The sequence below is a fragment of the Manis pentadactyla genome, chromosome 13 (genome assembly GCF_030020395.1).
Source record: "Manis pentadactyla isolate mManPen7 chromosome 13, mManPen7.hap1, whole genome shotgun sequence".
NCBI lineage: Eukaryota > Metazoa > Chordata > Mammalia > Pholidota > Manidae > Manis > Manis pentadactyla.
Window position 1 is genome coordinate 19,225,184 of NC_080031.1, and position 13,500 is coordinate 19,238,683.

At 47.1% G+C, this 13,500-nt stretch overlaps 1 protein-coding gene across 1 annotated transcript; it reads left to right on the plus strand.

Annotated features, from left to right (window-relative positions):
- Window positions 1–415: 415 nt before the first annotated feature.
- On the plus strand, window positions 416–2,912 carry LOC130680493 (lysine-specific demethylase 4D-like). The gene has a single exon (XM_057491140.1). It carries the CDS (start codon window positions 622–624, stop codon window positions 2,191–2,193), a length of 1,572 nt encoding a protein of 523 aa, XP_057347123.1. The 5' UTR covers window positions 416–621; the 3' UTR covers window positions 2,194–2,912.
- Window positions 2,913–13,500: the final 10,588 nt, after the last annotated feature.

The following is a 13,500-nucleotide window of genomic DNA, read 5'->3' on the forward strand; positions in this document are numbered from 1 at the left end:
TGTGGTAACAGTTCAATCATAGCACAGTCTTACACATGCAATAGTTCAATTTTAGTAGATACTGTCCAAATAGTTCCCCAAAGAATGATTTCCATTCTCTTTATGAGGGTATGAGAATTCCCATTGTCCTACATCAACACTACATCCTATATTGTCAATCTTATAAAATTTTAGCCTTTCTTTGAGTGTGAGATAATATCCCATGGTGGGATCCCATGGTATTTTACTTGTACCCCTGAGTAACATTCTCCAAACATTAATGTTCAAGCTTTTGTATTCTTTCTTCTAGGTTTTGTTTTAAACACTGTCCTGGAGACACTGCATTTGGAAGACCGAACACCCAGGACTGGGTGAGTCAGGAGGCCTCAGAGAACAAACCCCAGTGCCAGCTGAAGAACACCACAGAGTTGCACGTTCAGCCTCCTGTATCAGCTTCTGCCCAGAGGGCAGTCTCCTGGGGAAGCAGCAGGCCCCAAAACATCATCTCATTTACACCACAGTCCACGGGTGGTTCCTGCTGACTCAAAGACACTCACACCAATTTTGGAACAATAGCATTTTCCACCATGCTCAACCATCCAGACCATACCTGAAGACTTGAGAGTTTGTTTGTTCTTCATAATGGAAGCCATGATGTCTCAGGCTAACTGTACCCAGAACCCAAGTTGTAGAATCATGACCTTCTACCCAACTGAAGAAGAGTTTAATGATTTTGAGAAATACATTATTTATATGGAATCTCAAGGTGCACACCGAGCAGGTGTGGCCAAGATAATCCCCCCCAAGGGCTGGGAAGCCAGGAAGACATACAATGACATCGGTGACATCCTAATCCCCAGTCCCCTCCAGCAGGACGTCTTGGGCAGGGCTGGTGTGTTCACTCAGTACTCCAAGAAGAAGAAGGCCATGACGGTTGGGGAGTATCGTGACCTGGCGAACAGTGCTAAATATCAGGCACCCCCACACTCAGATGTTGACGATTTGGAGCGAAAATTCTGGAAAACCCGGCTCTACAGTTCACCGATCTATGGCGCTGATGTCAACGGCTCCTTATTTGATGCAAACACCAAGCAGTGGAACCTCAGACACCTGGGAACCATTCAGGATCTGCTGGAGCAGGAGTGTGGGGTGGTCATCGAAGGCGTCAACACACCCTACCTGTACTTTGGCATGTGGAAGACCACGTTCGCGTGGCACACTGAGGACATGGACTTGTACAGTATCAACTATGTGCACTTCGGGGAGCCCAAAACGTGGTATGCAGTGCCCCCGGAGCATGGCTGGCGCCTGGAACACCTGGCCAAAGAGCTCTTTCCGGCCAGTGCCCACAGCTGCGGGGCCTTCATGCGGCACAAGGTGGCCCTCATGTCTCCCACTGTCCTCAGGGACAACAGGATCCCCTTCAGTCGCGTGACGCAGCAGGCTGGTGAGTTCATAGTGACATTTCCGTACGGGTACCATGCTGGCTTCAACCACGGCTTCAACTGCGCGGAGGCCATCAACTTCGCCATGCCGCGCTGGATCGACTATGGCAAAGCGGCCTCTCAGTGCAGCTGCGGGGAGGCCAGGGTCAGCTTTCCCATTGATGTCTTCGTGCGCACCCTGCAGCCTGAGCGCTATGAGCTCTGGAAGCGCGGGCAGGACCGGGAGGCAGTGAACCATGTGGCTCCTGCGGCCGCGGGCAGCCAAGAGCTGGGCACCTGGAAGGAGTTGTGGGCGACCAGGAGAGCCGCACTGGGCCTCCGGGACCTGCCACCCCGCCGCTCACTGAGCCCTGCCAGGCAGGTGGCCGTGGGGCGAAGGGGCCACCGCCGTGCCCCTAGGCTGCCCGCATCTCGGCGCTGCGTGCGGGCGTCTGATCCTACCTCTGTGGCTCAGGGCGGGGATGCCGCTTGTCGGTCCCTGGAGCACGGCTCAGCCCTGCTGACAACCCAGGGCCCATCTGACCTGGGTCTCCACCCAACTGGCAGGCGTGGTCCTGGCCGTCGTCCTCGGGAGCAGGGGACTCATGACCTGACTGACCAGGCCCCGGCCAAGAGGCGCCTCTTGCTCAGCACAGCATTAGCAGCTCAGGATCCCGACGCTCAGGCCCTTTCTCCAGATGGACCCTCACTGGACAACCCTGCACCACCGAGCCCTGCGTCCCCGCATTCTGCTCAGGCTTCCGGGTGCTGCAGTGTCCCTGCACCCTAAGCCCGGGGGGATGTTTTGGTAGCCCGCTTCTCTTACACGTGGAGGCTCCCTAAGTGTGGGCACGTGTACACCTCAGAGCCTTCACAACGTGCGGTGCTGCCATGGGACCTGCTGAGTCCATATTACTGATGAAAACAGCTTATTCTTCCTCCCAGACACCACTATCTCTTTGGACACTGGATGCTTGTCTCTGCAAGTGGTGGTAGAGCAGCTTCTTCAAGCAACTCTATTCAAGCTCTATTTTACTTCATGTCAACACCCTCAATTTGGACCACTCTTCTCAATAAAAAATCCCCATATCCAGCTGTTACTTCATGTCTGATGAGTTTTTGCCATACTCAATCTTGGAAAAGCAAAGGACATTCATAATGAAAATTATATAAAGATAGAATGACCTTTGTTCTTGCTGCCATGATCTTCCAGGCCTCATTTGTTCTTCTTTTCCCAATTTCAATAATTGTGACATTAGACTATTCATTTGGGATTGTTCTTCCTTCTTTAATTATGCCTGGGTTGCTATATACTTTCCTCTTAAGACTGCTTTTGCTGCATCTCACAGAAGTTGGGGCTTTGTGTTGTTGTTGTCATTTGTTTCCATATATTGCTTGATCTCTATTTTAATTTGGTCATTGATCCATTGATTATTTAGGAGCATGTTGTTAAGCCTCCATGTGTTTGCGAGCCTTTTTCCTTTCTTTGTACAATTTATTTCTAGTTTTATACCTTTGTGTTCTGAAAAGTTGGTTGGTAGGATTTCAGTCTTTTGAATTTACTGAGGCTCTTTTTGTGGCCTGGCATGTGGTCTATTCTGGAGAATGTTCCATGTGCACTTGAGAAGAATGTGTATCCTGTTGCTTTTGGATGTAGATTTCTTTTTTTTTTTTTTTTTTTAAGATAATTATTTTTTATTGAAGGGTAGTTGACACACAGTATTACATTACATTAGTTTCAGGTGTACAACACAGTGATTCAACATTTATATACATGATAATTCTAAGTACCAGCTATCACCATACCAAGTTGTTACAATATTTTGACTATATTCCTTATGCTATACATTACATCCCGGTTGCTTATTTATTTTACAATTGGAAGTGTGTACTTTTTCTTGGTTGTTGTTGTTAGGGCATCTCTCATATTTATTGATCAAATGGTTGTTAACAACAATAAAATTCTGTATAGGGGAGTCAATGCTCAATGCACAATCATTAATCCACCCCAAGCCTAATTTTCGTCAGTCTCCAATCTTCTGAAGCATAACGAACAAGTTCTTACATGGAGAACAAATTCTTACATAGTGAATAAGTTACATGGTGAACAGTACAAGGGCAGTCATCACAGAAACTTTTGGTTTTGCTCATGCATTATGAACTATAAACAGTCAGTTCAATATGAATACACATTTGGTTTTTATACTTGATTTATATGTGGATACCACATTTCTCTCTTTATTATTTTTAATAAGATGCTGAAGTGGTAGGTAGATACAACATAAAGGTAGAAAACATAGTTTAGTGTTGTAAGAGAGCAAATGTAGATGATCAGGTGTGTGCCTGTAGACTATGTGTTAATCCAAGCTAGACAAGGGCAATAAAACATCCACATATGCAGAAGATTTCTCTCAGAACAGGGGGGGTGAGGTTCTAAGCCTCACCTCTGTTGATCCCCAATTTCTCACCTGATGACCCCCCTGCGACTGTGCCTGTCTTAGGTTGTTCCTCCCTTGAGGAATCTTACCCATCTCTGGCTAACCAGTCATCTTCCGGGGCCATACAGGGAAATGTTAAGTTGGTAAGTGAGAGAGAAGCCTTATTGTTTGAAATGGTTAGCTTTTTATTTCTTTGCATATTTATGCCCTGTGGCTTCTATGCCCAGCATTTGTCTTGAGGTATCTTTACCACTTGGAGGAGTTATGATACTCGGTAAATTTGATATGAGGCACGAATTCTATTTAAGAATTCGTTGTAATTAGGAAGGAAGAAGAAAAGCTATAGAAGTAGCAGGCGGGAGAAAACATGGGAAGATTGATTATTTCTTTGACATATCTTCTTGTAGAGTAACTTCAGCATGTATATATTTTAAGCTACTACTTAAATTGCGCACACACATTAACATAATAGGAGTATAGTTACATAACCAAAGCATACCTGTAATTACCAGCCATCTCCAGTGAAACCAAGAAAACCAGTTAGGCACCCTAGGCATTTGTGAAAACTTATCAATGATATGATGGTTATTATCTAACTGAATTTGAATAGTTTGAGAAAAATCAGACAAATTAAAACAACCCATTCCTGGGCACTGTTCACATCCCATATGTTCTTTTAACAGTAAATAGTAGTCTGTAGTTGTAAGATTTTGGAGCGCTACAATTTGCACTTCTCCTAATTCTTGGTTGAGTTCCAACAGTATAGATCCAGTCAAATTTGTTGTTTTACTGTATGCACAGGCCAGCTTAGATATCTCCTTCATTCCCATGGCAAGTCCAGGAGCTGGTGGGATGAGTGCATCTACAGCTGTAGCAGTGCGTGGATCTTTGTTGGGGTTTTTTGATGATCATCTTCTGGCATGAGTCTTCCAGAGAGTGCTGATGTTGGAAGTTCTCTTTCATATCGTATCTTAGTTCATTTTCGGGGTAGCCCAATTAGGCTTTGATCCTCTGTATAAACACAAAGAGACCCTTTGCCTACACTTTTATATGTCCTTTATATCATTGTGTAGAACTCATTAGAGGTCACCACATAGGAACTGCATTTTTTTTTTTAATCATTAATCTACACTTACATGACGAATACTTTGTTTACTAGGCTCTCCCCTATACCAGGTCCCCCCTATATACTCCTTTACAGTCACTGTCCATCAGCGTAGCAACCTGTTGTAGAATCACTACTTGTCTTCTCTGTGTTGTACAGCCCTCCCCTTTCTCCCACCCCGCTATGGATGCTAATCTTAATACCCCCCTACTTCTCCCCCCCTTATCCCTCCCTACCCACCCATCCTCCCCAGTCCCTTTCCCTTTGGTACCTGTTAGTCCATTCTTGAGTTCTGTGATTCTGCTGCTGTTTTGTTCCTTCAGTTTTTCCTTTGTTCTTATATTCCACAGATGAGTGAAATCATTTGGTATTTCTCTTTCTCTGCTTGGCTTGTTTCACTGAGCAAAATACCCTCCAGCTCCATCCATGTTGCTGCAAATGGTTGGATTTGCCCTTTTCTTATGGCTGAGTAGTATTCCATTGTGTATATGTACCACATCTTCTTTATCCATTCATCTATCGATGGACATTTAGGTTGCTTCCAATTCTTGGCTATTGTAAATAGTGCTGCGATAAACATAGGGGTGCACTGATCTTTCTCATACTTGATTGCTGCATTCTTAGGGTAAATTCCTAGGAGTGCAATTCCTGGGTCAAATGGTAAGTCTGTTTTGAGCATTTTGATGTACCTCCATACTGCTTTCCACAATGGTTGAACAAGTTTACATTCCCACCAGCAGTGTAGGAGGGCTCCCCTTTCTCCACAGCCTCGCCAACATTTGTTGTTGTTTGTCTTTTGGATGGCAGCCATCCTTACTGGTGTGAGGTGATACCTCATGGATGTAGATTTCTATAGATGTCTATTAGGTCCAGCTGTTCTAGTGTGCTGTTCAGTGCCTCTGTGTCCTTACTTATTTTCTGTTTTGTGGATCCTTTGGAGTGAGTGGTATGTTGAAGTCTCCTAAAATTGCCTCTTTAATTCTGTTAGTATGTGTTTCATATATGCTGGTGCTCCTGTGTTGGGTGCATATATATTTATAATGGTTATATCCTCTTGTTGGACTGATTCCTTTATCATTATGTAATGTCCTTCTTTATCTCTTGTAACTTTCTTTGTTTTGAAGTCTATTTTGTCTGATACTAGTACTGTAACACCTGCTTTTTTCTCCCCATTGTTTGCATGAAATATCTTTTTCCATCTCTTGAGTTTTAGTCTGTGCATGTCTTTGGGTTTGAGGTGAGTCTCTTGTAAGGAGCATATTGATGGGTCTTGCTTTTTTTTATCCATTCTCTTACTCTGTGTCTTTTGATTGTGCATTCAGTCCATTTACATTTAGGGTGATCATTGAAAGATATGTAGTTATTGCCATTGTAGGCTTTAGGTTCGTGGTTAGCAAAGGTTCAAGGTTAGCTTCTTTAGTATCTTACTGTCTAACTTAACTTGCTTATTGAGCTATTATAAACACTGTCTGCTGATTCTTTATTTCTCCCTTCTTATTTCTCCTCCTCCATTCTTCATATGTTGGGTGTTTTGTTCTGTGCTGTTTTGTGTTTCCTTTGACTGCTTTTGTGGGTAGTTGATTTTATTTTTCGTGTTTAGTTAGTATTTGGTTGGTCTGCTTTCTTTTCTGTGATTTTATATTCTCTGGTGACATTTCTCTGGGAGCCTTAGGAGTGCTCCCATCTAGAGCAGTCCCTCTAAAATACCATGTAGAGGTGTTTTGTGGGAGGCAAACTCCCTCAATTTTGCTTGTCTGGGAATTGTTTAATCCCTCCTTCATATTTAAATGATAATCCTGCTGGATACAGTATTCTTGGTTCAAGACCCTTCTGTTTCATTGCATTAAATATATCATGCCATTCTCTTCTGGCCTGTAAGGTTTCTGTTGAGAAGTCTGATGATAGCCTGATGGGTTTTCCTTTGTAGGTGACCTTTTCCCTCTGTCTAGCTGCCTTTAATACTCTGTCCTTGTCCATGATCTTTGCCATTTTAATTATTATGTGTCTTGGTGTTGTCCTCTTTGGGTCCCTTCTTTTGGTTCTTCTGTGTGCTTCTGTGGTCTGAGCACCTATTTCCTCCCCCAGTTTGGGGAAGTTTTCAGAAATTATTTCTTCAAAGTCACTTTCTAGCCCTTTTTCTCTCTCTTCTTCTTGTACCCCTATAATGCGAATATTGTTCCATTTGTATTGGTCACACAGTTCTCTTAATATTCTTTCATTCCTGGAGATCCTTTTATCTCTCTCTGCATCAGTTTCTCTGTGTTCCTGTTCTCTGGTTTCTATTCCATTAATGGCCTCTTGCACCTCATCCATTCTGCTTTTAAGTTCTTCCAGATATTGTTTTATTTCTGTGTTCTCCCTCCCAACTTTATCCATTAGCTCTTGCATTTTTCTCTGCAGCTCCATCAGCATGGTTATGACCTTTATTTTGAATTGATTTTCAGGAAGATTGGTTAAATCTATCTCCCCAGGTTCCCTCTCAGGTGATGTCTGTGTGATCCTGGTCTGGATCAAATTCTTCTGCCTTTTCACGGTGATATAAGTAGTCATGAGCAGTTTACGCACGTATTAGCTGGGAGAAGAAAGTCCTTTCCCGCTTGCTCTTTGCCTTCCTCTACTGCGAGAACAGCAACCCCTAGCGGCTTGTGCTGGGCAGCTGCGTGTCAATGGGGTCTCTGAGTCAGCCTGGGCAGCTGTTGGGGGGAGGCTGTGCACAGCTGCTGTGGGCCTGGCTGGTCTCAGGCCGCTGTCCCACTATGGCGGGGCTGCGCCAGAGGGGGAACAGGCGGGAGGCTGTTTGTCACTATGAGGGGCCTCAGAGCTGCCCTGCTGCCCAGGGTGTTAGGGCACCTGGAGTTCCTTGGGATTCCCAGCTGCTGGGCTGAGTGTGCTGGGATGCTTCCATCCATCTTTGAGGCTCCTGTCCCTTTAAGACTTTCAAAAAGCACCCACTTTTCTTTTGTCCCAAGAGTGCCAGCTGTGGGAACCCGCTCCCAGGTTTTACGGTTCCATTTCCCTAGTATCCAGCACACCACACAATGTGCGCCTGCACATCCCAGTGCAGATGACCAGGATAAATAAGGGTATTTAGCAGTCCTGGGCTCCCACGCCTCCCCTGCTCCAACTCCTCTCCTCCTGCCGGGGAGCTGGTGTGGGGGGTGCGCTCAGGTCCCACCAGGCCGCGGCTGTCTTACCCCCTTCATGAGGCACTGGGTTTTCGCAGGTGTATATGTAGCCTGGCTGTTGTATTATAGCTTCTGGTCTCTCTTTAAGAATAGTTGTATTTGTTGTATTTTCAAAAATGTATATAGTTTTGGGAGGAGATTTCTGCTGCCCTATTCATGCTGCCATCTTGGCTCGTCCCTCTTCTCAGCTAGTATTTTTATATTTTTAAATATTTTTCATGTCTATGCTCCTGATGGTTCCTTACAACATACCAGTGAAGTCAATGAAGACGTGTATTCTTGTCCTTGCTGGACAGGTGAGAGCAGGAAGCATAGAAGGGTTGACTGTCTGCCAAGTCCTCCAGCCAGTTAGCCACTAAGTCACCTGGTCAGTCACCCACTAAGTCAGCCATCCAGGCCACCCTGCCAAGTCACCTACTAAGTCACCAACTTAAGCCAATCAGCTAAGATACCCATTAAGCCACCCAGCTAAACCCCCAGCTAAGTCATCCACTAAGTCACCCACTAAGCAACCCAGATAATCCACCCAGCCAGTCACCCAGCTAAGCCACTCAGCTGAGTTACCCATTAAGCCACCCAGCTGAACCCCCCAACCAAGTATTTCACTGTCACCCTCTAAGCCACTCAGCGAAGGCTCCCAGCTGTCAATCAGCTGTCACCCAGCTGTGGAGCTGGCACTTGAGCCCAGCTCTTCCACCCCAGTGAAGTGCTCCCCCTGGTCAAGTTCATATCACTGTCCTGGAATAAACAAGGACCCCCCCAAGTCCTCTATCAAGTAGTGTCTAAAGGTCAGGTGGAAGTGCTATTTCTTTCCAGAGCAAACAAATCATAGTAGGAGAAATATGGGTCTCAAATCCAGGAAACTCGGAGTCTAGTTCCAGGCCTGCTCTTGTTACTGTGTGGCCCAACCCTTTGAAACCTTGGGTGTTACACATTTCTTAATTTCCCCCCACAAACTACCGTAAATAGGTGGTGTGAAGCCAGTTGCAAAGTAGTTTGCTCCAAGCCCCGACCCCGCATGTGTGAAAGCTGACACATGTCACGTCACCTCTCTGTGGCTGTCTTCATCTACACCAAGACCAGTGGGCTTAGGAGTTCTGGGAGGACCTCAGGGCTCTATCTGCTAAGCTTCAGAGCATCTTGTTCCCCGGCTGGAAGCTGAGGGAAGTAACCCCCATGGGCAGGCAACCTCCTGCTGCTGGTTGGAAGGACGCCGGTGAGGGAGTGAGGGATGCAGGGATGATGACGTGGCGACCAGCTTGGGGGGAACCTCAGGTGACACTTACACCTCACACGGCCTGTTCAGTCCTTTGAGGAGGAGAAGGTAGTCTGCCTCCTGTGCTCTGTCTGCTTTGGGCCTCATCCACTGAGCAGACAAGAAACCTTCCTGAGTTGCTTGACTCCTGCTGTCAGAAAGATCATCATGTAAAACCCTTGTGTTACTGAGGGGAAACTGAGGCCCAGAAAAGTTAACTAACTTGCTCAAGGTCACACAGTAGGTTAATAGGGAACCAGCAGAACCTACTCCAGATGTAGGTGTTCTGACAAAGATTACTGCCCACCATCCAGAACCTTCTCTGGTCTTTCCCTTCTTGCAGTTAAATTGCCATTGAAAGGAGTAAAGCTGCAACAATATTGAGACAACTCCATTCAAGTGGCGTTTTGGACATGGGGCTTTGGAGGACTTCACGGTAACACTGTCCAAGGCTAACAACCCCAGCATAAGTCTTGGGGCTCTCAGAGCTCCCACGGCACCCCCAAGTGCTGTCTCCTCCTGGCACCCACAAACTGTGCCTAAGCCTGCACAGCCTGTGGCAGGGGCCAGCCCCTACTCCCTCCGGGACAAGGAATAGCCTGGGCTGAGGCAGCTGCAAGCACAGGGCAGAGAGAAGCGTGAGCAGGTCCCAGAGATGGAGCAGCGTTCCGCTGGCCATAACCAGGAAGGAGGGGGACCTCCTGACAAGTTTGGGAAGCAGTTACAAGCCACTGACTTGATTGTTTTCCTTTATCTCCATGTGTTGATACTTATTACTTGGCGTGTTATCTGATGGTTAATTAATCTATGTTTTGTAATCACTTCCCTTCTATCTTTCCCTCAGATGGTCATGCTTTTTTATTTGCTTTGAAACACGGACGTACATTTTCACATGTGCAGGAGTCAATTATGCTGCCAACTTTCCCATGGTGTTCAGTGAAATGGCTCAGTCAAGGTCTGGATGCCTTGTCCTCCATCCCCACCCTGGTCTGGGAGCCCTCCCAGCCCTGAGCTTTCCCCACTCCTGCTCAGCTTGGACCCCAGAAGGCTGGGAGGCCAGGGAAAGAGGAAAGGCTTCCCCAGGAGGCCCCTGGTTCCCTAGGGGAAAAGGGTCTGTTGTGGGCATGGGTGGTAGGGATAAGACAGGCAGCATGGCGGCAAGTGTGGATGGCAGTGGTTTCAGGAATGAGACTTCATGGAGCTCAGTGCCTGAAGTACTTGATACACCACATGCATGTCTGCCTGGGCTGGGCCTTGGACAGGTGGAAACCACGTTCTCCAAGGGGGAACTGCATCAGGGCCTGATGAGTTCGAGGGCACTTGCAAGTTTAATAGGGAAACTATTTAAAATCAGGCTTTACCAGAAAATCCAGGCCCTTCTGCTGCTATTCTTAGACAATCTCTCAGGTTTCTGTAGAGGGCACAGAGGGAGCAAGCATCCTGGCTGAGGTCCAGATCTGGTTTTACCATTCAAATGCTGGGCGAGGTTCGGCAGAGCACTCAACATTTCTGAACCCAGAGTGCCATTTAACACAGGGATGTTAATACCTCACAGGATTACTGCAGAGGTGAAATGCACTGAAGTGCAGATGACACTTGCTCTCTGATTTAGTAACTAGAAGATTAACAAAAGAGATCATTGATCTAGTTTAACACCTGCATTCTCAGTACTTGGTATCAACACAAGAAGCAGCAGACTCAGGTCATGCTGCCCTTGTTACCACTGTTCTCACTGTCTGAACCTAGGAATCAAAGAGATCTGGATGGCGGGGGACATTTGTCTGTGAAAGTGATTTTCAGGCTAATGTGCTAATAAATTTTGGTTTCTCCATTTGGTCATGTAGCACATGTTTATTAAGCTTCTGCTGTCGGAAGAGCCCCACAGCAGAGTTGGGAGCCCAGCCATGCCATGGGAGGCTCTGCGACTTGCAGGGCATGAGATGCAATGCCAAGACTCCCTGACCTGAGAGACAGGTCCACCTTTGTACATGGCCAGGAAGAGGCACCCAATCCAGACTGGGTCAGGGAGAGCCTCCCAGAGAGGGTGACGTCTGTGCTGGAGAAGCAGGGGAGGCAGAGGGAGGGCATGTGAAAGTCCCAAGGGCACAGTCCTTCATTCACTCAGTCATTCATTCACTCACTGATTTATTCTGCAAGTACTTATGAGAGCCTGCTGTGTGTTGGGTGCTGGGGATGTAGGGTGGTATAGAGCAAACCCTTGTCTCTGCCCCCACGCAGCTGGTTTCCTGGTTGGAAGAATGTACTGAGCATTTGGAATTCAGACACTGTTAGGTGCTCTGCAAATAAACTCCAATATATCAGTGCCTTAATGACTGAAAAATTCTTTTCTAATTTATAATTTGTAATGAAAATTTCCAAATGTGTCCATTGAGTTCATTGGCAGAAGGCTGGCAGAAAGGGTGCCGGATCATGGAGGATGGCATTTTTGGGGCACGACATCCATCACAAGGCACATGGGTTGAGCACATCGACTTACCAGGGGGCTGGGAGGTCAGTCTAACCAGGTCCAGGAGGAGGACAAAAGAGGTTTGGTAAACATCTCTGCCTTAGGAAGAGGGACAAAAATCAAGACAACTAACATAATTTCAGTTTAGTGACAATTGCTGGGAAGAAAAGACTGACATAACAGTAAATGAATATCTGTGTGCATCATGGGACTCTCCGTGTGAGTGTCTGCAGATGACCATGTTGACGCGAGCCTATGTTCTTGCTCCTGAGTGTGTTTCTGTGTGTGACAGCACGACTGTGCATTAGGATGACTGTCACCTGCTTCTGTGTGAGTCAGGAGGCAAACCTCTGCTCTGGCAGGCCTGTCACACAGCTGGAGGGGACTGGATCCTGAAGGGTGACTGCCCAGAGTTGCAGGATGGGGCTGAGGGTTTGGGAATGTGTAGACTCTTTATTGAGTCCAATGGGTAAATGTCTCAAACAGGAATCTGGTCTCCACAACCCATGTCCCAAACTTGTGCCGTGGGGAAGCTGTCTACTTCCTTCTCCTGGGAAATCCCTATTGCAGCCAGAGGGCACTGCCAGGTTCAGGGAGCTGGTCTGGGGGTGCCTGGTGAGGGCCCAGGGGCCAGTGGGGTTGGCTCCCCTGACCTTCCCCACAAGCAGGCATAATCTGGGTGCCAAAACCCCGAAGTGCGCTTGTTAGTACTGTGATTTAATTGTGAGGGCCTCACTAAAACCACTCTGAACATAAGTGAGAAGTAACCCTTGACAGAGTAGGGGTGGCAGTCACCCGACATTGAATTCAGTCTGTTTGAACATTCAGAGAGCTGGAGGTGATTTCAGCTGAAGCTAAATGAAATGAGAGAAGCATATTCCTGAGGCTGACTCACACAGCACTGTATATGAAGCCTTAATGATGACAAACCAGTGATGGAGAAAATACAGTCCTTTCCTGTTAACCAGACAAGGATATACACATTCTCCCTGGACTGTGGAAGGTAATCTCCAAAGCTGTAGTTCACATCCCACCACTTTATGAATACTTGGACTGGAGCACAGCACACAGACACACACACGAGCCCCTGCCCCAGAGCCGACCTTGCAGAGACCCAGCCTGGGCCGCCTCCCAGCAGGTGGAATCTCTCCTGAGGCAGAGACCATGGGTGGCTGGTGAGCTCTGTGGGGTGCAGCCAAGCTGAAAGCCAGCGCCAAATGGAAAGCTCGCCTTTGTGCAGGGCCCAGAGTGGCAGATGCCCAACACTCCCCAGTCATTGCTCGGGCCTGTGGGGACCCTGTGGGAGGTGGTTTGAGTCACATCAGAGATAAGCCCCCGGGGAAGGCTGTGTCTCTCCTCCTGAGATGCCATTTGCTATCCAGCCTCTGGGGGAGGGATGCACAGTCACTGTCATTTTCTGTGGTGACACCTGCTGGCAGGAAGGGTGTCAGGAGCACCTGACTTGGTGCCTGAAGACCTGAGCACCAGCCCTCGCTCCACGATGCCAGGCACGATGCCCTCCTCTCAGCCAAAGCTCCAGGCTCCCAAATGCACACTGGTGTCTGTAACGCCAGGGGGAAAATATTTTCCCAACCTGGGGCAAAACACCTTTGAAACTGAAATCAGTCAAAGGGAGAAATTAAGTGG

What these genes read in the sequence shown, in the direction of transcription:
- LOC130680493 (XM_057491140.1), top strand. Translation starts at nt 622, where the DNA reads ATGGAAGCCATGATGTCTCAGGCTAACTGTACCCAGAACCCAAGTTGT.